The following is a 25,320-nucleotide window of genomic DNA, read 5'->3' as shown; positions in this document are numbered from 1 at the left end:
CCTAGACCCTTCTTCAGAAAAGGGTCTAGGCCCGAAACGTCAGCTTTCCTGCTCCTCTGATGCTGCTTGGCCTGCTGTGTTCATCCAGCTCTACACCTTATTATCTCAGATTCTCCAGCATTGCAGTTCCTGCTATCTCTATATTAGACTGGATATTGTGTAATGTGACAGGATTAAGCATCACCTGAGAGAAGAGTCTCTCCTAGACAGCAGTGACCACAATATGATTTAATTTTACATCCAGATTGAAAGGAAGAAGATTGGGTCTAAGATTAGTATTTTAAAGTTAAGTAATGGCAACTATGTGGGCATGAAAGCTGATCTAGCTGAAATGAACTGGCATACCAGGCAAGGGATACATCAATAGAGAGACAGTTGCAGACAGTTAAGGGATATTTCAGAATACTCACAAAAAGTATATTCTTTTTATAAAGAAAAGGTTTCCGAGAGAGGATCCCCCAGCCACGGTCAGCAAAAATAAAGTTAGGGAAATTATCAAACATAAGAAAAAGCATGTAGTTATACAAAGATGAGTGGTATATCAGATGATTGCTCAGAATATATCTATTGGCAAAAAGTGACAATTAGTTCACCAGCAGGAAGAAATTAGAATATGAAAGGAAGCTAGATAGAAATCTAAAAACAGATAGGAAGATTTTCTACGGATATAAAAAGGGAAGAGAGTAAATAGAGTGAGTGTTGGTCCTCTGGAGAGTAAGAACAGGGAGTTGATAAGTAGATAATAAAGACATAGTGGATGAGCAAATAGTTTGCTACTGTCTGCACTGTATAAAATACAAAGTAAATTTCTAGTAATAGCTGTAAAGCGGGAAGTGGAAGGGAGACAAAATTAGTAAAATTACAATCATCGTAGAAACAGAACGAAGTAAATTGACGGATCTGCAGGCTTCCAAGTCTGTAGGTCCTGGATCTTAAAAGAGGTAGTTAATGAGAGTTGATGCATTGCTGTTAATTTTGCAAAATTCCCAATTAGACAAGGGTCTGCCATATTGGGAAATGAGCAAATATGACACCTCCATTCAAGAAGGGAGGGAGGGACAAAACAGGAAACAATAGACCAGTTAGCTTAACATCTATGATGGGGAAGGTGTTAGAATTGGTCATTGAAGAGGTTGTAGCTGTACACTTAGAAAATCTCAAGGTAACTCGTAAGAATCACCATGGTTTTGTGAAGGCGCAGTCATGGTTAACAAATTTATTAGCCATTTCTTGAATAAGTAACGTACTGTGGATAACATGGAGCTTGTGGTTGTACTGTGCCACATCAAATGTTATCCCATAAATAAAAGCTCATGGTTTTGGGTATAGAATATTAGCAATGGAAAGAGATTAGCTGGCTGGCAGAAAACAGAAGATGCATAAATGGGTCTTTTCTGATTGGCAGGATGCAGCAAGTAGAGTCCTGCAGCAGACTGGTTGAGTACCAACTTTTTACAGTTTCCATCAATGATTTAGATGAGGGGAATGAAGACATGGTAGATAAATTTGCAGATAATACAAAGACACATAGGAAAGCATGTTATGATAAAGATTCAAGGAATTTGCAGACTGGTTAAGTGGGCAAAAATGGAGTACCTTCTGGGAAAACAGAAGTTGTTCACTTTGGTAGGTAGAATGGAAAAAAAAAAGACTGTTACTTAAATGTAGAACAATTGCAGAATTATGAGCTGCAGAAGAATTCAGATATTCTAGTACATGAGTGTTTAGTATGCATGTACAGCTCATAATTGAGGCAGCTAATGGAATGCTGTCTCTTGTAATAAGAGGAATTGGAAGTAAGGATGTTATGCTTCAGTTATACATGGCATTGGTGAGATCACATCTAGAAAACTGCAGTTTTGATCTACCTGTTTAAGAAATGAAGTAAATGCGGTGAAGGTGGTTCAGAGGGAGTTTACTTGATTGATATCTGGGTTGAATAGGATGCCTTAAGAGGAACAATTGGCAAGCTGGGCTCGTTTCCACTGAAGGTTAGAAGAGCAAGGTGTGACTTGATTGCATAAGATAATGAATGGTCTTGACAAGGTGGATGTGGAAATATATTTTGTCTTGTGCGCCCAGAATTGGGGACACTGTTACAATATTAGGGGTCACCCTTTTGGGGGGACAGATATATGGAGACTTTCTCTTTCTCAGATGGCTGTGTGACGTTTGTACTGTCTGCCTCAGAAGATGGTAGAAACGAGATCAATGAATACTTTCTCAAGATAGAGGTAAGACTGATTCCCCTAATGGAATCTAAGGTTATCACAAGTAGAACAAGAGGATACTTATTTAAATTTCAGCTGTAAAGGAAATTCTTCTCCCCAGAGTATCATAAACTCTGGAAATCTCTCTCCCAAATAGTTGTGGAGACTTGACCACAATGAATTTAAAGAGAAGGGAGGAAGATTTTTGAAAAATCACAGAACTGTGGGCTATGATGAGCTGGAACAAAGGAGGCGATGGCCTCGTGGTATTATCGCTATATTGTTAATCTAGAGACCCAGATAGCGTTCCGGAGACCATGGCAGATGGTGGAACTTGAATCCAATAAATATCTGAAATTAAGAATCTAATGATAACCATGAAACCATTGTTGATTGTTGGGAAAAACCAATCTGGTTCACTAATGTCCTTTAAGGAAGGAAACTGTCATCCTTACCTGGTCTGGCCTACATGTGACTCCAGACCCATAGCAATGTGACTGACTCTTAACTGCCCTCTGAGCAATTATGGATGGGCAATAAATGCTGCCTGACCAGCAATGCCCTCATCCCCTGAATGAATAAAGGAAAAGATGCGTTGAGTTCTAGGTCTAATCAGCCATGATCTTACAGAATGACATGGCGGGCTTTAGGGCTGAGTGGTCTACGCCTGCTCCTATTTCTTTTTTTCTTATGATACTTTTGACACTGCAGTATTCCCTCAGTACTGCACTAGGGGTTTCAGCCTAGATTTTGAGCTCAAGTTTCTGGGGCAGAACTTGAACCTGCAAGCTATTGACTCAGAAATGTGCACTGCAGAACCACAGCTGACAGCAATATGAAAACTGTGGTCAATTTACCTGATGGATCAGTTTATATGTACTGAGCTACAGATTTGAGAACACTAAATCTGACAAACATCAGCTGGTTTTGTTTAAACTTCATTTTCACACATAACAGCAAAATAATACAGACAGGATGGAGGCAATACATTTTAATTTATTTTAAAAGTAGCTCGTGCTGTGACCTTACTACAACAAATAGCCTGCAGTTGAGGTGGCAGGAACCAGCTCAAACAAAGCAGTGAGAAATGAATTTGAATCACATTTTTTTCTCCTACTAGAAACCTAGGTCCAGTGTAGCAAGAATCATTACAATCACAACCCACGCCAAAGCCCGTCGCTCGTCATGAAATGCAGGACTCCACAGGGGCTGGTTCAGCATTTTACAGAGCAGCAAGATTTGAGCCATGTACATCTCCTCAACCCTCGCTGAATGGCAAACTAGGAAGGGATAGTAATGTTGTTCCTGGGTGCTGAACAGTTTCAAACCAACTGCTTGGAAGCAGGAGAGGAAGTTGAAATATTGATCACGAAGAAGTGAGTGGCAGGAGGCAGTGATGACCAAGTTTTGACAGATCGAAGTCTGAACTTCTTTCTCTTCCCAAACCAAGATTAGTGCAAATTACATTCGTACTTCCCTCTGCATCACCTAATAGAGGTGAAGTCCCACGTTCATGTAATATTATAATCACAGCTAATTGATGAGGAACTATTAAATCCAGTGCCCAATTCCTTATCAGCTGGAAAGCCAACTCCAATCCAATGACTGAAACAAAGAACAAAGACAGCTTTTGCGGTAAATTTTGGGCTGTTAAATTCAGGAATGTTAGGCTAGGAATGAAATGCATTCAGTTCAGGCACACAATGTCAACGCCAAAAAGCATAGTTTAGATACAAAGTAAAGCTTCTTCTACAGCTTTCAATAAAACTCCCAGGGCAGGTACAGCATGGGGTTAGATACGAAATAAAGCTCACTCTACTCTCTTAAAGCTTCTACAGTTTTCAATAAAACTTCCAGGTTGGATGCAGAATGGAGTTAGATATGGAGTAAAGCAACCTGTACTCTTTCAAACTAAAAGTAAAGCCCTCTCTACACTAGCCCCATCAAACACCCCCAGGACAGGTACAGCACAGGGTTAAAAACCAAGTAACGCTACCTCTATTCTGTCCCCAGACATTTCCAGGGCACATACAGCATATTGGGTGGCACACAGTGGTTAGCCCTGCTGCCTCACAGCGCCAGGGACCCGGGTTCAATTCCAGCCTCGGGCAACTGTCTGTGTGGAGTTTGCGTGTTCTCCCCGTGTCTACGTGGCTTTCCTCCGGGTGCTCCGGTTTCCTCCCACAGTCCAAAGATGTACAGGTTAGGTGGTTTTGTCGTGCTAAATTGTCCGTAGTGTTCAGGGAGGTGTCGATAATGTGGGTTATAGGGGGATGGGTCTGGGTGGGATGCTGTGAGGTTCGGTGTGGACTTGTGGGGCCGAAGGGCCTGTTTGTTTTCACACTGTAGGGATGCTATGATTGTAGATACAAAGTAAAGCTCCATCAGGAGAAATGAAGAATTTACAAAGATAACATATTGAAAGGAAATAGAATTCAAGAAATATATCAGCCTCCGTCTCACCTGCAAAGAATTCTCATGATCCTGAGTTGTCTCTTGCATTGCACTCAGAAGCTGATTGCGAAAGTTCTGACTTTCTTCAATTACAACAAGCGATTCCTCTCTGAGAGAGAGAACAAGGAAAAGCTTTCAAAAATCTTGGATCCAAGTGTGACCCTTTTTTGCCCTTTACCTACAGACCTTCCAAAGTACACAGTCATAGGCCATTACCATCTAACCATCATTCACACTCAGTTCAAAGCACCCAGTTCAGTTTGGGAATTGGGAGGTTACTGGATAGTCACTGAAAATACTTATTCTGTCTATGATGTTGACCGAGGAGCTCTGCTCCTCATGTGCCAGTCTGTAACAGTTCAGCCTGAAGTGAGGCTGCATGGCACAGCAGGGATGCTCTGAGCACTGGTTGAGAGGGTGGCAGGGAAACTGTCATTCTGAAAGAGAAGGGAAAGTGCCTCTCGGTAGGATGAGCATTTGCACACCCACTGCTTTGCTCAAGAACAGAGTACAGGCATGATCAGGACCAGCCTGCCACCTTCTTCACCAGGCTTTGTAAACCAGTCATTTTCATGACTGGAGGCAGTCACTCTCCCCATGGTGCTCCAAGAGTTAGCTGATCATTCCATAGTTGAGCAAATGGGTCTCATTTCTGTGACCGAAAACCCTCAGAAACCAATTTCTGTCTCATTTTTTAGAATTGGAGTTGGCCCAAACAAAGAGGGTGGAATTCTGAAACTTACAAATTTCTGGACTTCTCAGAGGGCAGCACACTGAGAGAAGGAGGAGAGATGGACTGGTTGGGGGCAGACAGACGGCTGGTACTGAGATTCTCAGGACTTCCACTGACTGGACCTCGCACCTTACTCTGAAAGAAAGCACAAACTCGGCTCAGATTTTGCTGGTAGCATTTGGATGTGGCCACAAAGTTAATGTAACCCCCGTTGAAATTCATATAAGTATTCTGGAATACCTGTAGAAAAAAGTCTTGTAGTTTTGTAGAATCGTACAACACAAGAGGCCACTCACCCAAAGTGCCCTTCAGAGGAGTTATCATGATTAGTTTGTACCCACAACTCCTTCCCCACAGCCTTACAATTCTTTGACATTTCTTTTCCTTTCAAGTGTTTGTCTAATTCCTTTAGAAAAGTTCCAATTCAAATGTTTATCTTCTTAAAAAAATACTGAAATTGTGTCTACTCCCCATTGTTAACAGGGTGTTCTCAAGAGGAACGATAGTCAATGAAATGCTGGCTTTAACTCTGTCATAGAGACATCCAGATAGGAGGCTGCACAGAGAGACCATGTTAGTGAGAAAAAAAAAAAATCAACTATGGGATTTGTATCCAACTGCATGTTAGAACCTTCTGACTTGTTTCCAGCCACTTTTTCTTCCACTATTCATTCACAGGACTTGGGCATTATTGGCAAGGGCAGTATTTATTCTCCAAATATCCAAAAGGCTGTGGTGTGCCATCCTCATAAATATAGCTAAGCATTCTGCTGGACCATTTTGGAGAACATTTGCAATCCAGGTCACGGCTGCAGATCTGGAGCCGCAAAGACCAGACTAGGTGAAGATGGCAAATTCCCTCCTGGAAGGAGAGCAAGAGATCCAGATAGGCTTTAATAACAATCCTGTATTATATGGCTACGATTACCAATATAAACTCCTTATTCAAATTTATTTAATCACTGAATTTGACTTTGCCAGCTGCAGGAATGGGATTTAAACACGTCACCAGATGTCTGGCTAATGCTAAGAACCCATAATCCGATAAAGAATGAGATACTGAACCTAAAATCGGTTTAGTCTTTTCCTTAAAGAATACATATTTGTCAGGACACTGAGGAGAACTTCACTGCACTTCTTATAGCAGTGTTGTGTGATCTTCTGCATCCACCTAAGAGGGCAGGTGAAGTCTGAGTCAAAAGTCTCCACAGCATCTCTGACAGCGCAATGCTCCTTCACTGCCTCTACCTGTCCCTTTGACAGTGCAGCATTCCTTGAACACTGTTGCACTTACATGCATCTCAGACATAGTGCAATTGAGGGGTAGTCCTCATTCTGATAATAAAACTCAGAAGACAGCAGAATAATTAGCTGACAATACTTACACATGCAATCTTCAGGAGGTGCCAGAGTTCTTTCTGCCGCTTCTCCTGTAGTTTCATCACCTGCTTCTCATCGTCTGCCATCTGCTGCAGTACCTCGTCCAGCCGGGGTAGCAGATCAATTACTTTCTGTTTACAGGCCAGAGTTTTACTGCAAGAGGACAGGAAACATACAGAGACCAAGAAACAACCACCTCCATTTCACAGTAGCCATACAAGTGAATCAATACAAAGACGCATGATCTGGATAACACAACTGTACCACAAAAGTCAGGGTAGAATTACCAGACCTCCCATAGCTATCTAATCAAACTTGTTGTTCCAAGACCACTATTCCTTTGCAAATTTATTGCTGTCCCCTATTTCCTTCGAGAAGGCAGCTCAACACCATCATCCCAAAAACAGAGTTTAGACAATGAATGCCAGCCTTGCCAGCAATTCTTACGTCCAAAGATTGAATATCAAAACTTTCTTTCCAATCATGATACTGTTCCTTGCTGCATGCTTCCAGTCATTTCACTTCCCTAATGTCCACAGCATTAGAACCGAAAGACCACAAGTTACAGCTGTAGAGAGCATCGGATCAGGGAAGACATTCCATGAGTTAGATACAGAGTAAAGCTGTGGCCATCAAACACTCTCAAGGCAGCTACAGCACGGGTTATGTGCAGATTAAAGCTCCTTCTTCACTGTCTCCATTAAGCACTCCAAAAACAGCAACAGAATGGGGTAATCATACAGACTAAAACTGCCTCTACAATGTCCCAGCAGGATGTTGTATCCCTGATGTCACCAATTAGTGTTAAGGATTACATTTTCTTAATTCCTGGAATTGTTCTTGGGCCAGGGTGTCAGCAAACAAAGTGAACATTACTTGGTTCTCAGTGATGCAGTAATATTAGGGATCAGGCTACAAGATAAGTCACTTCACCACTCCTTGCTGCTATATGAAGACAGCTGCATTCCGCTCTCTAACCCTACCATGTTGTCTCACAGAGACAGAATCACCCATCGCTCCATCCCATCCTCAGTAACTAGCATTCCTTCAGAAAAAGTTTGTATAGTACACTTGTCTCATTCCTAATTAACCAGAGGGCAGAGCAAGTTTGAGTGATATTTTTCTCCTGTAGGATATCAGAAACCACTTGGTTTTTACTTGGTTGTTAAGTTTGGTCTCCTGACTTGCTGTGATTGTATATGAGACTTTGAAGCCAAACCAAGCCCATTCAGTATGTGTACACCATCCTAATAACTGCCCCTTCTATCAGTCATACCTGAGATGCGAGTAGATGTCTTTCACCTTCTTATCGAGACTCTGCAGGGTTTGTAAAAGGATTCGTACCATTTCCTGGCTGTCCCCATTGGACCGCTGGTCTATAGAACAAACACATCATATTAAACCATCCGATCACCGGATCTCCTCTTCCAGATGTCTTCCTGAACACCTCCCTCTCCCTTTTCTCCTGTCCCTGGTTATTGGAGGCAGCACCATGACGGAGGGCACAGGAGGAGGCTATTCACCCTATTAAGTCCATGTCAGCCGTGTTTGGAGTCAGCCATTCAGTCCCATTTCCCCCATTCTCCTAGTATTCTGCAAGTTTATTTCCCTCAAGTGTTCATCTAATCTCTATTTGAAATCTTCACATTGTCTCCATATCCACTTAGGCATTAAGATTATTGCCAATTAATGTGCAAAAATATTCTTCATCACATTCTCCCTGCATTCTTAAATCTGTCCCGTCCCCCATCCCCTGTACCATCAGCTAACAGCAACAATTTTTCTTTATTTACCTGATCTGAACCGGTTATAATCTTGTACACTTCTATCAACCCTCACTTCAAGTATTCTTTGCTCCAAGGAAAGCAATCCCAGATTTTCCAACCTCACTTTGTAGCTAAAATCCCTCAATTCACTCCGGTAAATCCCTTCTACACTCTCCCGAGGACCTTAACATCCTTCTTATTCTAATAATGACATTGCCAAAACGTTACAAAAATTCAGCATGATTTCTCAACTTTGTACTGATTCCTAGATTTATGAAATCCAAGCTGCTTTGCTAACCAGTCTCTCCACAAGTCCTGCCACCTTCAAAGATCTATGCACGTGCACCTCCAGGACCCTCTGTCCCTGCATTCCCTTTAAAAACTAAGCCCAGGTTGGCTTCCGCTCACGTTACACCACACACCTCTCTGTATTAAATTCCATCTGCTGCTTGTTCACCTATTGTGCTAACCTATTTATGTCTTGTTATCCTGTTATAACTAATTGGTATCATCCTCTCCGTCTGCCACTCTCCAGGTTTGGTATGAGGGTAATGACAGGAATAAAACCATGAATAAAAGTTAAAGCCCACCATTGCTTCAAGAGTAGCTTTAAAGTAATATTTCAGCTGTGGACCTATCACCTGGGCTGGACTCTTAACCTGTCTCCACCTTTTGCAGCAACTAATGTGCCCCCTGGTTGTCGACAATGATTTCTATTCCTATTTCAGGTTTTTACCATTTATTGTGTGTTTGAAGTCTTTGTTCCTACCTCTTGGCCTCTCCCGGAGTTTACGGTAAAATTCCATCGCAGCGTCCTCCCTGGGGTGGAAGGAAAACATTAAATCTGATTTTCAAAGCACACAGTAATTTAGTAACTTCTGATCGTATACCAATAAGGAGTTGAATGTGAGATAACTCAAATGTGCTATTTACACAGTGAAAGTGTACTGCATACAGTTCTGGTTGCCAGATTACTCAAAGGAGATCGAGGCAACTGTGACAGTGTACAGGAGAAAGTTACAAGGGTGAAGCCAGAAATGCAAAGGTATACAAATCACGAAAGGATTGACAGACTGGGTCTCTTTTCTACTGAATGCAAAAAAACTGAGGGGTGACCGAAGAGAGGTCTTTGCTAGCCTGAGTAAAGGTATAATGTAGGGAAGATGATAACTGGAAACCATCAATATAAGATAGTCACTAAGAAATCCAATCAGGAATTTAGAAGAAAATTTCTTACCATAGGAATGATGAGAATGAGAATATGGAATTCACCACCTCAGGGAGTAGGTGAATTAAATAACCATTCATTTAAGACTAAACTAGTCAAGCATAGAAGGAAAAAGCTATTGGGAGTTATGTTGGTAGATTTAGATAAGGAAACACAGGAGGAGGCTTGAGTTTAGCATATGAGAGAGTCAGTAGTATAGTAGTAATGTCTCTGATTAGTAATCTGAACCCCAGGCTAATGTTCAAATCCTATCAGAAAATCAGAGAGTCACAGAGTCATGCAGCATGGAAATGGACCCTCCGGTCCAATAAGTCCACGCCGATCATGTTCCCTAAATAAACTAGTCCCACGTGCCTCCTTTTAGCCCACATCCCTCCAAACCTTTCCTATTCATGTACTTATCCAAATGCCTTTTAACTGTTGTAACTGCACCTGCATCCACCACCTCCACTGGCAGTTCATTCCACACACTAACTACTGTCTGTACAAAATAGTTGCTGCTCATGTCCTTTTTAAATCTTTCTCCTCTCACCTTAAAAACTTGTCCCCTAGATTTGAACTCCTGTACCTTAGGGAAAAGTCTTTTGCTATTCACCTTATCTATGCCCTTCATGATTTCTAAATTTCTATAAGGTCACCACTCAACCTACTATTCTCCTGTGAAACAAGTTCCAGCCTATCCAGCCTATTTTTATAACTCAAATCCTCCATTCCCAGCAACATCCTGGTAAGTCTTTTCTGAACCCTCTCCAGTTTAATATCCTTGCTATAACAGGTTGACCAGAGCTGCACACACAGAAGACGCCTCGTCAACGTTCTGAACAACCTCAACATGATGTTGCAACTCCTATACTCAAAAAGGTCTCAGCAATGAAGGCAAGCCTGCTAAACACCTTCTTAACCATCCTGCCTACCTGTGATGCTTAACGCCTAGCTCCATCTGTTCAACAACACTACCCTATCATTAATTGTATAAATCCTGCCCTTGTTTGTTTTACCAAAATGCAAAACCTTGTATTTGTCCAAATTAAACTTCATCTGCCACTCCTCAGCCCACTGACCCAATTGAACATGACTTCTTCGTGTTCTTAGATAACCTTCTTCACTGTCCACTATACCACCAATTTTGCTGTCGTCCACAAACTTACTAATCATGTCTCCTGTATTCTCATCCAAACCACTTACATAAATGACAATCAAATGTGATTGTACTGATCCCTGCAGAACACCACTGGTCACAGGCCTCCAGGCTGAAAAACAACCCTCCACCACCACATTCTGTCTCTTACCGTAAAGCCAATTTTGTATCCAATTGACAAGCTCTTCCTGAAGCCAACGTGATTTAATTTTACCAATTAGCCTACCATATGGAACCTCGTCAAAGGCTTTAATAAAGTCCAAGTAAACAATGTCTACCACTCTATCCTCATCGATCTTTTTGGTTACTTCCTCAAAAAACTCAATCAATTTCATGAGACACTATTTCCCCCCCACACAAAACCATGCTGACTATCCAGAATCATTCCTTGCCTTTCCAATGCATGTAAATCCTATTTTTCAGAATCACCCCTAAAACCTAGCCACCACCAATATCAGACTCACAGATTAGTTCCCAGGTTTCTTTGAAATCAATAAAAATATGCTGTCTAGTCTAAAAGGTGGCCATGTAACTACTGTTCATCGTTGTAAAAACCTATCTGGTCTAGTAATGTCCTTTAAGGAAATATGTCATCATACCTGGTCAGGCTGACAGGTGACTCCAGATACACATTGAGAGATAGTAGGAACTGCCAATGCTGGAGTCTTCACCTTCTATCATCGCCTCCCCACCTCTTTCTATTTATTTCAGAACCCCCTTCCCCTCCCCCATTTCTGAAGAAGGGTCCCGACCCGAAACGTCAGCTTTCCTGCTCCTCTGATGCTGCCTGGCCTGCTGTGTTCATCCAGTTCCACACTTTGTTATCCCAGATAGACATTAATGTGGTTGACTCTTAATTGCCCACCAGGGAATTAGAGATATGTCCAAAATGATACCCATACTCCATGTATGATTTTTTTTAAAATACGCACCGGCATAGAGTGGTTGGACCAAATGGTCTATTTCAATGACATGTATCCTATGTAATCCCATAAACTGGTCCCATTCAATAATCAGGGCCATGTACTCTAATTCACAGCAACCTCTCCTTCACCAGCACACGCAGATTAACTAGCCACCGATCTTACTGCTACTTGTGGGAGCTTGCTGTGTACAGATTAGCCATTGCATATGCTGACAAAGCAACAGTGATGGTCTTTCAATGTAATTTCTTGGCTGTGAAGTACTGGGGGATGCTTCCTTCAATATAATTGGGATATGGAGAAAGATACATTCACACTGACCCAAGGGAATTCCTTCCTGATCCTCTGACATTACTGTGGCATTATTAATGTCACTATGACAAATACACATACTGTGAGGAATATCAATGATGATTTTAGATAAATGTGAGTTTTAATTTAATTCAAAGATAACTCAGCAGATAAAAACAAAGTATGATTCCTCTCTGAATGGTCAGACTAAGCCATAAAATGTGCAGTGGAGAAGCAAACACAGTACGTGATCTCAGAAGATTAAAGAGTTTCTTACAGAGCTTCCAGAGCCTCTCCTCGTTGTCGTGCTAATGGGCTCCTCTGCAGGTCAACCAGATCGGTTTGAAGTGCCATGGATAACTCGTCCAGAGTAGTCACATCATCCATCTAAAGAGAGCAGAGAAACTGTTGAAAAAGATACCACAGTGAAGCACAAGAGCTGGGCAGGAATTCCACTGAGTTGGGTGGGATCCTTAGTCTCTTGCTCTGCTCCAAATTCAATTTTCTCCCTAATTCTGTCCAGAGAACAACCTTGTTCCAGATCTAAAGCCGTTGTCCATTTCTGGCCCAGTTCTCTCATCAAAACTCTACCCCATGCTGTCACCTCTCAGAGTCATTACAACACAGAATTAAGCCATTCAGCCCAACAAGTCCTCGTTTGCTCTTTGTTGAGCAATCTATCAACCCCATTGCCTACTTTATCCTGTAGCCCAGAAAGTTCATTTAGCTCAAATGCCCATTCAAATTCTGTTTGAAATGATTCATTTCTACTTTGACCTCCTGCATCTCTCTCCCAAAATCTTAAACCGGTTCCCTAGTCTTCTACTGTCAGTGAATGGAAACAGCTTTATTTTGTCTACCCTATAATTAACATTGTTATATAGTACTGTCATAATCTTGTAAAATCTCTCTTCAATTTTCTTTAGACCAAGGGAAACAGCCCCAGATTCTTCAAACTAACCTCGTGGCTAAAATCCCCCATCACTGGAACTGTTCTGATAAATCTCCTCGAGGATTCTCACATCCTTTCCAAGGTGTGGTGACCAGAGCTAGACACAATACTACGTTTGTGACCTAATCAATGCTTGATAGAATTTCAACACAACTTCCTCGCTTTGAATCTCTCTATTTTTGAAGCCAAAGATCCTACATTTTCCTCCTTCCATCATTAAAAGCTCCCTAAGCTTCAATTCTTGTAACATACAAGATTCTGATGGGTTTGACAGGCTAGAATTTGAGACGATGTTTTCATTAGTGGGGAATCTCAAACCTAGGGACATAGAAACATAAAAATTAGGGGCAGGACTAGGCCATTCAGCCTTTTGAACCTGCTCCACCATTCAATATGGTCATTGCTGACCATCCAACTCAATAACATGTTCACACTTTTCTCCAATATCCTTGGATCCCTTTAGCCCCGACTGCTTTCCACAGTGAATCCCACGGGCCTACCATTTTCTGGGTGAAGAAATTTCTTGTCTCAGTCCTAAATGGATTACCTCATATCCTTAGATTGTGATCCCTGGTTCTAGAATCCTCCACCATCAGGAACATTCTTCCTGAATCTACCCTGTCTATCCTGGTTAGAATTTTATAGGATTCTATGAGATCTCTCCTCATTCTTCTGAACTCCAGCGAATATAAACCTAAGTGATTCAACCTCTACTCATACGTCAATCCTGCCATCCCAGGAACCAGTCTGGTAAACCTTGGCTGCACTCCCTCTAAAGCAAAAATATCCTTCTTCAGAAAATGCTAAAGTCTCTTAACTCCAATTTAAAACTGGGTTGCAAAGGAATTACTTCTCCTGGAGGATAGCGAATATCTGGAATTCTGTATCCCAGAGACTTGCGAAGGCTAGATCATTGCAAGTACTTAAAGAGGAGGTGGATAGATTTTTGAAAATCTGTGTGGAACTGGCATGAAAGAGGACTTACGGCCTGGGAGCAGATCAGCCATGATCTTGTTGACTGGCAGGCAGATTTGAAAGGCTGAATGACCTACACCTGCTCCTATTTCTTATATTTCAATCATGTTCATCTTGATATCCCTGAAACATAAACCCCTCTGTCTTGTCCACTCTCACAACTCCCACCACATCACTACTCCACCCCACTTATTAGAGACTGGATTGAAAGGCAATATTCAAAGATGGTCATCCCAGCAAAGCATCAAAAAGAGTCCAGATCCCAAGCATCGACAGGCAGTCAGGCAGCGAGAACACTCACTCTTCTGCAACCTTCTGCTTTCAATTGCATTTCTTTCCAGGCAGTGATCATTTTCTCTGAGGCTGGAAGAGAATGATAATTGGGTCAGCAAGATAGAAACAAAGCTTTGTCCCTAGTGCAGACAGTGACAGGTTTCAATCTAATTCCATCTAATGAGACAACTCAGTCTTGGAACTTTGCCAAAAAACTTCCTGAAAATCCAAATAAACTATATCGGGAGGAATAGTGCCATATACTTATGTTTCCTGAAGTGTGCAATTCTCTTCTTCTAAATCCATGTTAGCCTTTTCTGAAATAGACATTTTAGCATAAAGAGTCTGTCATTGGTCCTTTAAATTGAAGTCTTTATTAAGATCTGGAAGTGTAAACCTCAACTTGGACATACTTAGTGCCTTTTGTAACAGTCAATGGAGTGCTTTTGAAGTATAGGAAAGATAATTGATTAACGTTGAAAGAGTACAGGGACCATGACAAGAAAATAACGTGGCTATGTTTTTGAATCAGGATTACTCTTCTTAAAGACAAAGCTAAGGGGGGATGTGAAAGGAGTGTGCAAAACCATGAGGAGTCTGGATAAAGTAGATAGGGAGAATCTATTCTTACGGACAGAAGGGTCAAGCAAGACAACAATTTAAGGTGATTGGCAAAAGAACTAAAGGTGACATGAGGAAAAATTACCTGGCACACACTGCCTGAGAGTGTAGTGGATGCAGATTCAATCAAGCCTTTTGAAAGGGAATTGGATAATTTGCTTAGGAAAAAGATCTGCAGAGCATGCTTGGGATTAGGTGAGGTGTTCTTACAGTGACCCACCACAGACATTATGGGCCAAATAGGGTCCTTCAGTACTGTGCTGCGATCATGCTTTAGTACTTCGAATATGCAGCAGACACGACAAAGAGGGAGAGGAAAGGTTGGTTTTAAAGGGTTTTACTGGAACCAATACAATAGCACTCTCTCTCTCTCTCTCTCTCTCTCTCTATTCCCCACGTGGGGGCTGACTGACCTGCTGCAAATTGCCCGAACTTTCTGTTCACTGATATTTTGCTGATATTGCCAGCAGTGTACGTGTCAAAGGAATGTTGCAAGGTGAGACAGAGGTTGGGGCCGGCCCTCACTCTTGGGATGAGTATCTCATTAATATTTACTGGCTATCGACTCATTGGCCCTGTTTGATGCCTGACACCTGAATACTCACTGATCCCGAATTCCATTTGCTCACTGTATTTCTCTAGGTCAATCTGGATACTGACTCGGAAGAAATCCAGCTTGGCTTTCAGCTGCTGGCACCTGGATAGCATGGTTGTCTTAAGTTTGGACAGATTGCTGTTGTAGCGCAGTAAACTCATCCTGGAGAGAAATAAGACATCAGTTCAAAAATCCATTCTCCCCAGGAAATCTGATAAAGGTCGACAAAATTAAGTCTGCCTCAGAAAAAGTAAACAAAGAAAGATGATGGTACAACAACTACAGGACAGGGAGTTACGGTTCTGAACAAGAAATGAAGAAGGGTGAATGTGCGGAAGAACTTTTTTATGCAGTGGGTGGTAATGAGCTGGGACCTGCTGCTTACGATGCTGGTGAAAGGAGACAATGAACAACTTCAAAAGAAAACTGACAGGTCCTTCAGGGAAATAAGCTTGGAGGGCGATGGGGAGACAGTGTGGGAATGGCATTGATTGGAGTACTCTACAGACAATTGGCATGGACTCGATGGGCTGAATGGCCTTCTCTTCTCGAACAAGATCAGACAGCAATAGCCAATTCATGAAGTCAAGGAAAGCAAAAGGCTAAAATCTGACAGGATCAATCCAGTAAACAGGAGAGATTAATTAGCAGGGTACAAATAGCAGAGACCATGGATTTATATTTCAGGGTTTTATTGAGTGTGGGTGTGTTCCAAAAACTGCAGAATAGTCAATATAAAACATCATTTATAAAATAAAAGGAAGGCATTAACTTCTATCATTACAAGCTATTGATCTAATATTTTTGTGGGTGTCAGGGAACAATAGGATTGGGATGCTCAGCTATGAAGTTTCTGTGGCTAAATAGCCTGTCAGCATTTTCTTCCTGGACTTGCACACAAAGATTGGATAATCAGAGCAAGTCACTTTGGAGCTCCTATAGACATCAGTTTCTCCCAGCAGATAGTGACATAGTGATGTCACGTGAATATCAATATAATGTTCATAGGGTTGACCACTCCTCCCATCCCATCCTCAAGTTTCCTGTACACCTCAGCAACTAGATCATCCTCCCTATCTACCCTCACCCTTCCATCCTCCTTACGCACCTCACCCTGCCAGCTCACCCCCACCCTCCTTGTCTATTCTGCTCACGTCATCCTCCTTGCCCACGCTACCCTTTCTAGAGTCCTGAATCAAACTGAATCATTTTCCCCAAATGGAAACAACTTCCCTTGAGCTTCTGCTGTGACTGGCTTAATATCAGAGAGCATAAGCCATTACTTATGCTAAAGAAGGCAAAATGCCAGTAAGTGTTCAGTAATCCCAGAGGAGCTGTGGGAAGGGATAGTTGGAGTCCCAGATAATTTATTTCAGGAGATCTTCAACTTCCTAAACCTCTAACACCAGTTAGCTTACAAAGGGCCTCCTTCAGTGCCTTTGGATCATTGAGGGGAAAAGCAGTCACATCCAATTTATATGTATCATTACAGAACAAGGACAGGATATGATGCACACCACATTTTTGCTCCCATAAAGGAGATGGGGGAAATGAGTGGATACTCAGGATTTCAATGGCATCACGACTGACCCCAGCTTCAAAATCAATGCTTTCAGGAGAGAAAAGTAGAAAACTGAGTGGACGTGGCATTTGTAGAAATACACTGAAATTTATCTTTAACTATTGTGCAAACAGTTGTTAATTCTGACAGGGACAGCACAGATCATAATGCAGAACTAGTATTCCCTTGCCTCATACTTACATGGCTGCCCGCTGGCCTTGCTGCAGTCTGATGCAGTTCTCCTTCAGGCTACGGATCACATGCCAGCTCTGACCCCAGGACCTCCGCAACTGGTGATAGGGCAGCATCTGCTTTGGGTTCTGGACTGCAAACAAGACACAAGATGGCAGTGTGAGCCACAGAAGCATGAACATAGAACAGCACTTAGTGATGCACTAAAATCTAGATTTTCTTTTAAAAATTGCAATCCCCACTCCCAAACCCAAATAGGGTCAGAAGTAAAACACGGAGCAAAGCTCAGGGATTCCGGCAGTGACTAAAAGACAAAAAGACAAAAAAAGTGTGTCAGTTATACCTGAAAGATGGTATGGAGCTCTCTTACTTGATTAGCAATACAACAAATGTGCCACTGTTACCACGCTGGGCCTGCTTTGAGCCCAGTTCCATACCAATGTGGATGGCTCACAACTGCCCTCCTAGCTCGCCACTACCTTCTCTGGTTGACTAGGAACGAGCAACAGATGCAAATCGTGTCAGAGATGACAGTCTGTGCTGCTGTCTCTGAGGGCAATAGTTCAGGGAGGGTGGCCAAACTCATCCTGAGTGGCCCCTCTGGGGTAGGAAAGGTCAAATGGAAGAGAAGCAGGGCATTCCATTGTCAATTGTTTCAGGGCACAGACTCTCAGGGTTCCCCCAGTGTTAACATGGTGGAGCTGGTAGCTCAGTAGGGTCCATGCCCAACATCAACTCCTTGGGGAGAGCAAAGCAGGGGACAGTGGGCAAACCTATGATCAAATCTCACATCATCACAACCCTGCCCCAATCTTCCAGGTCAGGATCATTGCCAGCTGCCCAATGCCCAATGCCCAACATCGAGGCTTTGTGTCTTTCACAGGACATAAACATGGGGGCTTACGTATGAAATTCACGGCATCTGGATGCTTCGGAACAGTGACCTGTCCATCATAGTTACTTGTACTTCTGTCAAAGAGATAGATGATGGCCAGCTCTGATTTCTTCCCTTCATTCTGCTACAAAGACATTACAACAAACAGAAAATTACAGCTTGCCAAGGCCAAAAGAAATCCATACTCCAACTGTCCCCTTACAACCACTTCCCACATTGTTTGGGATATCACAGAGGTGGTGGTATGTGTTAGTGTTCACTGAGCCATTCTGGGGTGCTGCAGCAACATGCACTTTTTAGATGCATGTTGGTGTTTGGGCCATGGATAGTGACGGTAAATGCTCTAGTGTTTTTCCATCATATGGCTAACTAAGAATCTCGCCTGTTCCTACTGCCCGCTACTGGCATGTGTTGAAAAAAATTTCATGTTGATAAACTGTTTGGTTGTGTTACAACTGAACATTCCTTAGCCATCAAGTTCTGAGATTGGTCTCAAACTCAGAGCTCCTGGCTCAGCGGCAGGAAGACCTCCACAGTGACGTAGTATGGAGCATTATGCATGATGCCAAATGACTAATACATTCTCCCATACCATCTATTGTGTATCTCACTCCCTGGATTTCAGCAGCGCCCTTACCCTGCAGTCTGGTGCACACTGACTGACAGGCTTGCGAGGGTCCAAGGCAGTTCCTGTTTCCAGCAGAAGCTCCTGATCAAATTCTTCAATGCCGGTCATGGCCTTGATCCACTGCTGCAGAGCCTGAACACTAGCCTCCGGGGAGACAGGATATGAGTGAAGCAATCCTGACTTCATATCTAGAATCTGCACATACTGGAAAAAAACCACAAACACATGAACAGAAATTGTCATCATGGAGTACAGCAGCACCTTAACTTTCACACACTGTTTTCATTTATTTATTTAAGCTTGGGACAAGCTGTCTCAGTACCGGAGCCCCAGTGCACTTGGCCATCCTAACTCACAAAGAAACTCTCCCTTTCTTTGAAGGGACTGTTATCATCACGTTCATTCCAAACCTTACTGCAACAGAAATTCGAGAAATAACACAGATTCTGAACAGTAAATTCCATGGGAAACTTTGTTTTTATTTATTCACAAGTGTTTGGGATTTCAGAACAGAGAGACAAATGTTGCTGATGAACAGGGATGCGGCAAATTGTCACCATGGCTGTGAAAGTTGCAAGATATGAAAGACAAGAAATTAAGGAATGACAGGGGTAAGTACTAAGTGACAACAGAAAGAAGAAGTACATGTTCACCAAGGAGAACTTAAAATGGGGAAGGGTCATTCGTTCACTCATTCAGAACAGGAAGTGACGAGAATCTGATTAATCCTCAGAGGTGTAGTCAAATGCCTGCATCGCTAAAAATGCTCTCACCCACCTTTCTGTTAAGAATATCATCTAGCGCCTTGAAACAGCCATTTGGTCCATGAACAGGGTCTGTACCTCTCTCCTTGGAATTCCATCGCAGCATTAACTGCAACCACCTCTCCAATGGACCTGCTAATTCACTATCAAAGAAGAAAAAGCAACAAGTGAGAAGCTCAGTGGCCTTGTCCTTTTCATGCCTGTCAATTGTTACCATCCTTAATTGTTCGAGAAGGTGGTGGTGAGCTGCCTACTTGAACCACTGAAGTCCCACCGATAGGCAGAGACTTCCAACATTTGACTCAGCAACAGCAAAGGAACAGGTGATATCGTTCCAAGTCAGAATGGTGTGTGATTTGGATGGGAACCTACACCCTTCCAGTGTACCTGCTGCCCTTGTCCTTCTAGGTGGTAGAGATTGTGTGTTCAGAAGATGCTGTCAAAGGAGCCTTACTGAATAGCTGCAGTGCATTTTATATGATACACATTGTGCAGGTGTTAAGTGTTTGAAAATGTTAATGCTGAGGAGTGCTTTAAGCACCACTGACTATGATGATAATGTCACATACACCTGTGAGAAGAACACTTAGGATCTCAAAGGAGGGACAAATACCATCTGGGTTTTCCTCAGGTTCCGTAACAATGCCTGACCTGTCAGTATAACTTGTAGTGTCTTGCATGATGGCAACAATATAATTTTGTTTAAGGCAAAAGCCTCTTCCCGTAAGAGTTTCAAATGGTTTTCCTCAACCACACTAGACCAAGCAGAACCTGTACATCCCTACTGTGGATGAGAATGGTGACAGCAAATCTACCTTAGAGTGAGTAGAGGTACAGAGAGCTCTTACAACATGAAGAGCAGTTGTATGAAATTCTCTTTAAAAAACTACATACTGCTGCCACTGTATATTTATGGAGGAGGGAGTGCATATTTGGAGTGGTGCTTGAGGGTGTCGATCAAGTAGGCTGCTTTGTCTTGGCTGATGTCAAGTTTAGTATGTTGTTAGAGTTTCCCCATTGCCTGGATGGGAGTACATTCCGTCACACTACTGACTTAAGCCTTGCCGATGGAACACAGGCTTTGGGAAGTCAGCAGTTGAGTTACTCACTGCAAATTCCCAGTGTTCAATCCATATCCACAAGTATCCCCCTGTTCCCAAATGGACTGCTTGCTGGGAGACATTACTGTGATTTCCTCCACTCTGACATCAACCTTCCTCTTATAGGGCTGGAACCTCAATTCAGCAGCCCCATCCTTTCTGTGTCAACTGAGGATGTGGTGACATTTGGTAGAACTTGTATTACAGAGGGGAATTCACCATCCCAGAGAGTGGGATTCCCTGGAGTGACAGCTACCCCAGATTTTCTTTCCGTGGGGTTGTTCTTGCTTCTTAGTTATCCACAAAAATCCGATTTAATAATCTAAATTGTGGTTCTTCCGTTTTGTGGGCACAGTTGAGATGCAAATGGTGCAAACTCTGACTGCCCTCCCCACTCCTAAAATAGCAAATCGGGATCACCATCAAGTCCACTTTAATGAAATATTCCACAATCAGGCAATACGTTTCATAATGGAAATTTCAGTTGAAAGAGCAACGTAAATTGAAATAAGGAATGCCCTCCCACCCCAATCCAAACAACCTAGATTCTGCCACTTGGGAGCATGTTAGCAATCCTCACCTGTTGAGGTTATTGGGTTGAGGAAGCTGGCTGGAAAATTTTACCTCCATATTCATGTCTTCAAACACCATAATGTCGCAATCACCTTTGTGCTTTACTTTACTGTGCCTGATGGAACAGAAGGCAAGAGTGAGTGGAAACACAAGAGAAGCAAGACATTCACATTTCCTCCTTAGCTCCAAAGCTGCAGAGTTTGTTTCTCCAAATTATGAAAAGTGAATTCCTCAGATCCTACAGTGAAGCCATAACATCAGCCCAAACTCTTAGTTTGGTCCCATCCACTATCCAGTGGGATGCCATGCAGTGCACCATTCCGACAATTTTTGGCTCAGCCTTAAGGGATTGCAATTTAGTTGCAGTAGTGAAGATTGATGAATAGTCATCAGCTCATCTCTATCTCACTTCTTTGACAATTTGCGAATAAAAAATATTAACTTATTTCCTCCAAAGTCCATGTCAATGTGCTGAGAACAGGGATGTGTGAATGTGCCAATTGAATTGGTTGTCTTCATAAAGTTTGGTGATCGAAATTTAGCACCATTCACCTCTTGGCACAGACTTGATATAAATTCCAATCAGTTCCTTGATGAAGGAGTTAAGAAAAAAAGCAAGACTAGCATTTATATATTGGTTCACAACTACCAGACAGCTCAAAGCACTTTACAGCCAAAGTAGTGCTTTCTGAAGTAATCACTGCTGTAAAATAGAAAAAAAGCAACCAATTTTCCCACTGCAAGATTGTACAAATGGCAAATGTATTGACAACCAGATAATCTGTTTTTGTGATGTTGATTAAAGAATGAATGTTGGCCTGGGTAGAACAGAGAACTGCTCTGCTCTTCTCTTCACATACTGGCATAGGGTTTTTTTTTCACATCCAGCCAAAAGTAAATGGGTGATTCCATGCCTCATGTAAACGACAATACATCTACAGTGCAGCACTCCATTTGTCCTGCACTGAAGTGGCAGCCTTCATTTTTGTGCTCAAACCTTAGAAGCCAGAATCTTATGAATTTGAGGCAAAAATGCCACATACTGAGGCAGACATATAAGGTTATTGCTAAACCCAATTATGTGGCTTCTGATGGCAGAATTTCAACATTTTACAGAAGCTTGTTTAGATCCAGAATCCCATGATTTTTCTGATATACCTTTCTTCCATATTCAGTTCCTCTCACACACATACAACACTGATTTCTTGAACGTCTCAGTATAAACCATAACCATCTACACTTACCAGGCTACAGGCTGCCAGTTGGGTAGAAATGGTCGGAATCCTGTGATGCATTCAAAGGCAAGTGTTCCCAAGCTCCAATAATCCACTGTCACTGTGTATTTCTTCTGTTCCAGGAGTTCTGGAGCCTACAAGTAGCCAATGCTACACTTTAGTACAGCACTAACATGGTTGGAAAAAAACTGAATAATGACCCCTTCCAAATCTGCACCCTTTACCACCTAGAATGACAAACACAACTGCCACAGGAGAACATCACCATTTACAAGTTTTCTCCAAGTCATATACTAACCATCCTGATTTGAAACTATATCATCATACTTTTATTATTGTTATGTTGAAATCCTGGAACTCTCTTTGCATTCAATGGGTGCACTTAGACTTCAAAATTTCAAAGCAGTAGCTCTCCACCACCTTCGCAAGAGCAATTAGAGGTGGACAATAATGCTGTCCTCATCCCAAGAACAAACAAAAAGATCCAATTGTTCCTCCACATTCATTATGTAATCCACTCCTGCCTCACTGATAAACTGCAAAAATGATCCTTTTCCATATAATGTCCAGCACAGAAATGGACCATTTGGCCCAATGTTTCTATGCTGCTGCTTAACTTACAAAGGAGCTTCCTCCCATCCCTGTTCAATCACCCTATCTGCATTGCATTTTATTCCACTGCAGATTCAATGCCATGCAGCAGTTTTTGATTTAGAAAAAAAAAAATCACTTGAACATTCCCATCTCCTCCCATTCTCAAATAAGTGGAGACGCAAAGATAAATAAGAACATCACAAAACAGCCCTTACCAGATATTGTAAGGTTCCAACGAAAGAGGTGCACAGACTGCTCTGATCCAGCTCCTTGGCATAGCCCAGGTCAATGATTTTGTGGATCAGCTGGTTTAGGAACAAAACACATTAAAAACTTTCACCATGCAATCATGTTAAATGGTGGAATTTAACTTTAGAGTGGGTTTTCTATGGGAATGTGGATGGAAAGATTAGCGCACAGGTCTGGAGAAAACAGTGGAATGGTTTTAAAGAAAGATTGCAGAAAGTACAGCATATATTCCATTAAAAGGGTAACTCCTTGTGGTTTGAAGATGTTAGTGATAAAGAAAGGGATTTAAAACTAATTCAAATTGAAGAGAAAGTCCACAAGAACTATAAGAAAAGTGATAAAAATTAAAAACTGTTGAGAAAATAAGGAAAGAAGCTGAAAGCAGTAAACAGAAACCTGAAGCAATACATGGAGGAAAAAAGGCCAAAAACTTTGAAAGTGTCAGTAAAACATTTTAAAAGTTCATTTTACATGCTTACACACAGTTATATAGAAGATGCAGTGCAGAAATCAGTCATTTGGCCCAACTAGTCCACGCTGAAGGATGATGCTTCACTCAAGCCTTTTCCCATTTTCCCTGACCTAAATGTGCCATCATAACCCACTTCCTCATATACGTAGCGGGTTTCCCCTTTGATACATCAACAGGATTCACTTCAACCACTCCCTGTGATAATGACTTCCACACTGTCACCACTCTCTGGGGACTGAATTTTCTTCTGAATTAATTAATTTCTTGGTGACCATTTATAGTGATGGCCTCTAGTTACACTGTTCCCCGTTTGAGGAAACATTTTCTCTGTATCCACTCTGTCAAAACCGTCCGTAAAATTTAAAGCCCTCTATTAAGCCACCCTCCCAGCATTCTCTTTTCCAGAGAGAAAAAATGTAGTCAATCTTTTCCTGATATGTATAATCTCATAAATCACTTTTGCGCCCTTTCCAATGTCTCTATAATCCTTTTAACTGCTTAGCAACCAGAACCATACGCTGCTGTTGTATACACAAGATCTTTACAAGTTTAGTATAACAATACCTCATAATTCTATCCCTCTAGAAGTAAAGCCCAGTAATTTTTGTTTAGTTTATCACCTTATCAAATGTGATGTTACTTTTAGTGATTGTGGATTTTTGCTTTGCTCCTATACTCTATTTAGATGTTATTTCTTTCGAGAAATATGTGGGTTCTGAATTTTCTTAACAAAATATAACACTTCACATTTATCTTATATTGAAATTCATTCATCAATTACATACCCTCAAATGTACTCATATTTCCTTGTAATGTGTTGTAGACCTTCTTAATAGTAACTGTTACAACACTGGTCAGCCATTCAAAGTAGGAATCCATCTTTTTGCACAACTGTTTATTTGCATTTCATAAACTCCAATCTGCTCTCCCGCCTTTCGAACCAACTCTCTTTATTGGGGGACATCTGCCCTTTCACATGGATGATAGTATAACGTAGGGTATGCAGGGTAGTTTGATCTTAGTAGGATACCGAAGGGTCTGTACTGTTCTCTGTTCTATAAGCTCCAATGAGCTCTGTATAATCTCTGAAGCACTTCCACTCTAATTCCTAAAGGACCACTGTTTGTGACATTGTCATTAAATATTCCCTCCTAACTTGATGTTGTCCACATACCAAGAAGTTATGGTTTTAATTCTGGAATCTACCAACATTATTAAAATTAAACATGAACAGTAGTCGTCTCAGCAGTGATCTAATGGAACATTAGATCCCATCTTGTGCCATTTTGAATAACTACCCTCAATCTCTGATTTCTGTCTTGAAGCTAGTTAAATCTTCACCCCGTTATTTGTTTTATTACGTTGTGTTCTCTTGTCATACATTTCTATTTTATGGTACTTATGAAAGACCTTTTGACAATTTAGATAGGTTACATCTACTTCAGTACCTTTATCTGCTCTTTATGTTACTTCTTAAAGAAAGTAATGAGGTTTATCAGCAAGACCTGAAGGACCATA

General features: G+C 41.7%; 1 protein-coding gene across 4 annotated transcripts in view; it reads right to left on the bottom strand.

Annotated features, from left to right (window-relative positions):
* Positions 1-25,320, bottom strand: part of ikbkb (inhibitor of nuclear factor kappa B kinase subunit beta) — a 68,427-nt gene that overhangs the window by 7,548 nt on the left and 35,559 nt on the right. For 3 of the 4 annotated variants that reach the window (XM_048618701.1, XM_048618700.1, XM_048618699.1), the window contains exons 7-21: positions 23,297-23,386; positions 22,497-22,621; positions 21,260-21,367; positions 19,593-19,722; positions 18,825-19,019; positions 18,197-18,311; positions 17,302-17,425; positions 15,550-15,701; positions 14,352-14,413; positions 12,401-12,510; positions 9,313-9,362; positions 8,054-8,153; positions 6,783-6,930; positions 5,408-5,532; positions 4,674-4,773 (exon numbers count right to left, since the gene is read on the bottom strand). In XM_048618701.1, coding sequence (XP_048474658.1) covers positions 4,674-4,773; positions 5,408-5,532; positions 6,783-6,930; positions 8,054-8,153; positions 9,313-9,362; positions 12,401-12,510; positions 14,352-14,413; positions 15,550-15,701; positions 17,302-17,425; positions 18,197-18,311; positions 18,825-19,019; positions 19,593-19,722; positions 21,260-21,367; positions 22,497-22,621; positions 23,297-23,386 — 1,734 coding nt within the window. Of the gene's footprint in view, positions 1-3,186; positions 3,816-4,673; positions 4,774-5,407; positions 5,533-6,782; positions 6,931-8,053; positions 8,154-9,312; positions 9,363-12,400; positions 12,511-14,351; positions 14,414-15,549; positions 15,702-17,301; positions 17,426-18,196; positions 18,312-18,824; positions 19,020-19,592; positions 19,723-21,259; positions 21,368-22,496; positions 22,622-23,296; positions 23,387-25,320 lie in introns of those variants that run through there. The other variant, XM_048618702.1, reaches the window with a different exon arrangement.

The sequence above is a fragment of the Rhincodon typus genome, chromosome 40 (genome assembly GCF_021869965.1).
Source record: "Rhincodon typus isolate 14 chromosome 40, sRhiTyp1.1, whole genome shotgun sequence".
NCBI lineage: Eukaryota > Metazoa > Chordata > Chondrichthyes > Orectolobiformes > Rhincodontidae > Rhincodon > Rhincodon typus.
The sequence above is the reverse complement of the archived record's forward strand: the minus strand, read 5'-3'. Positions and strand labels throughout refer to the sequence as shown.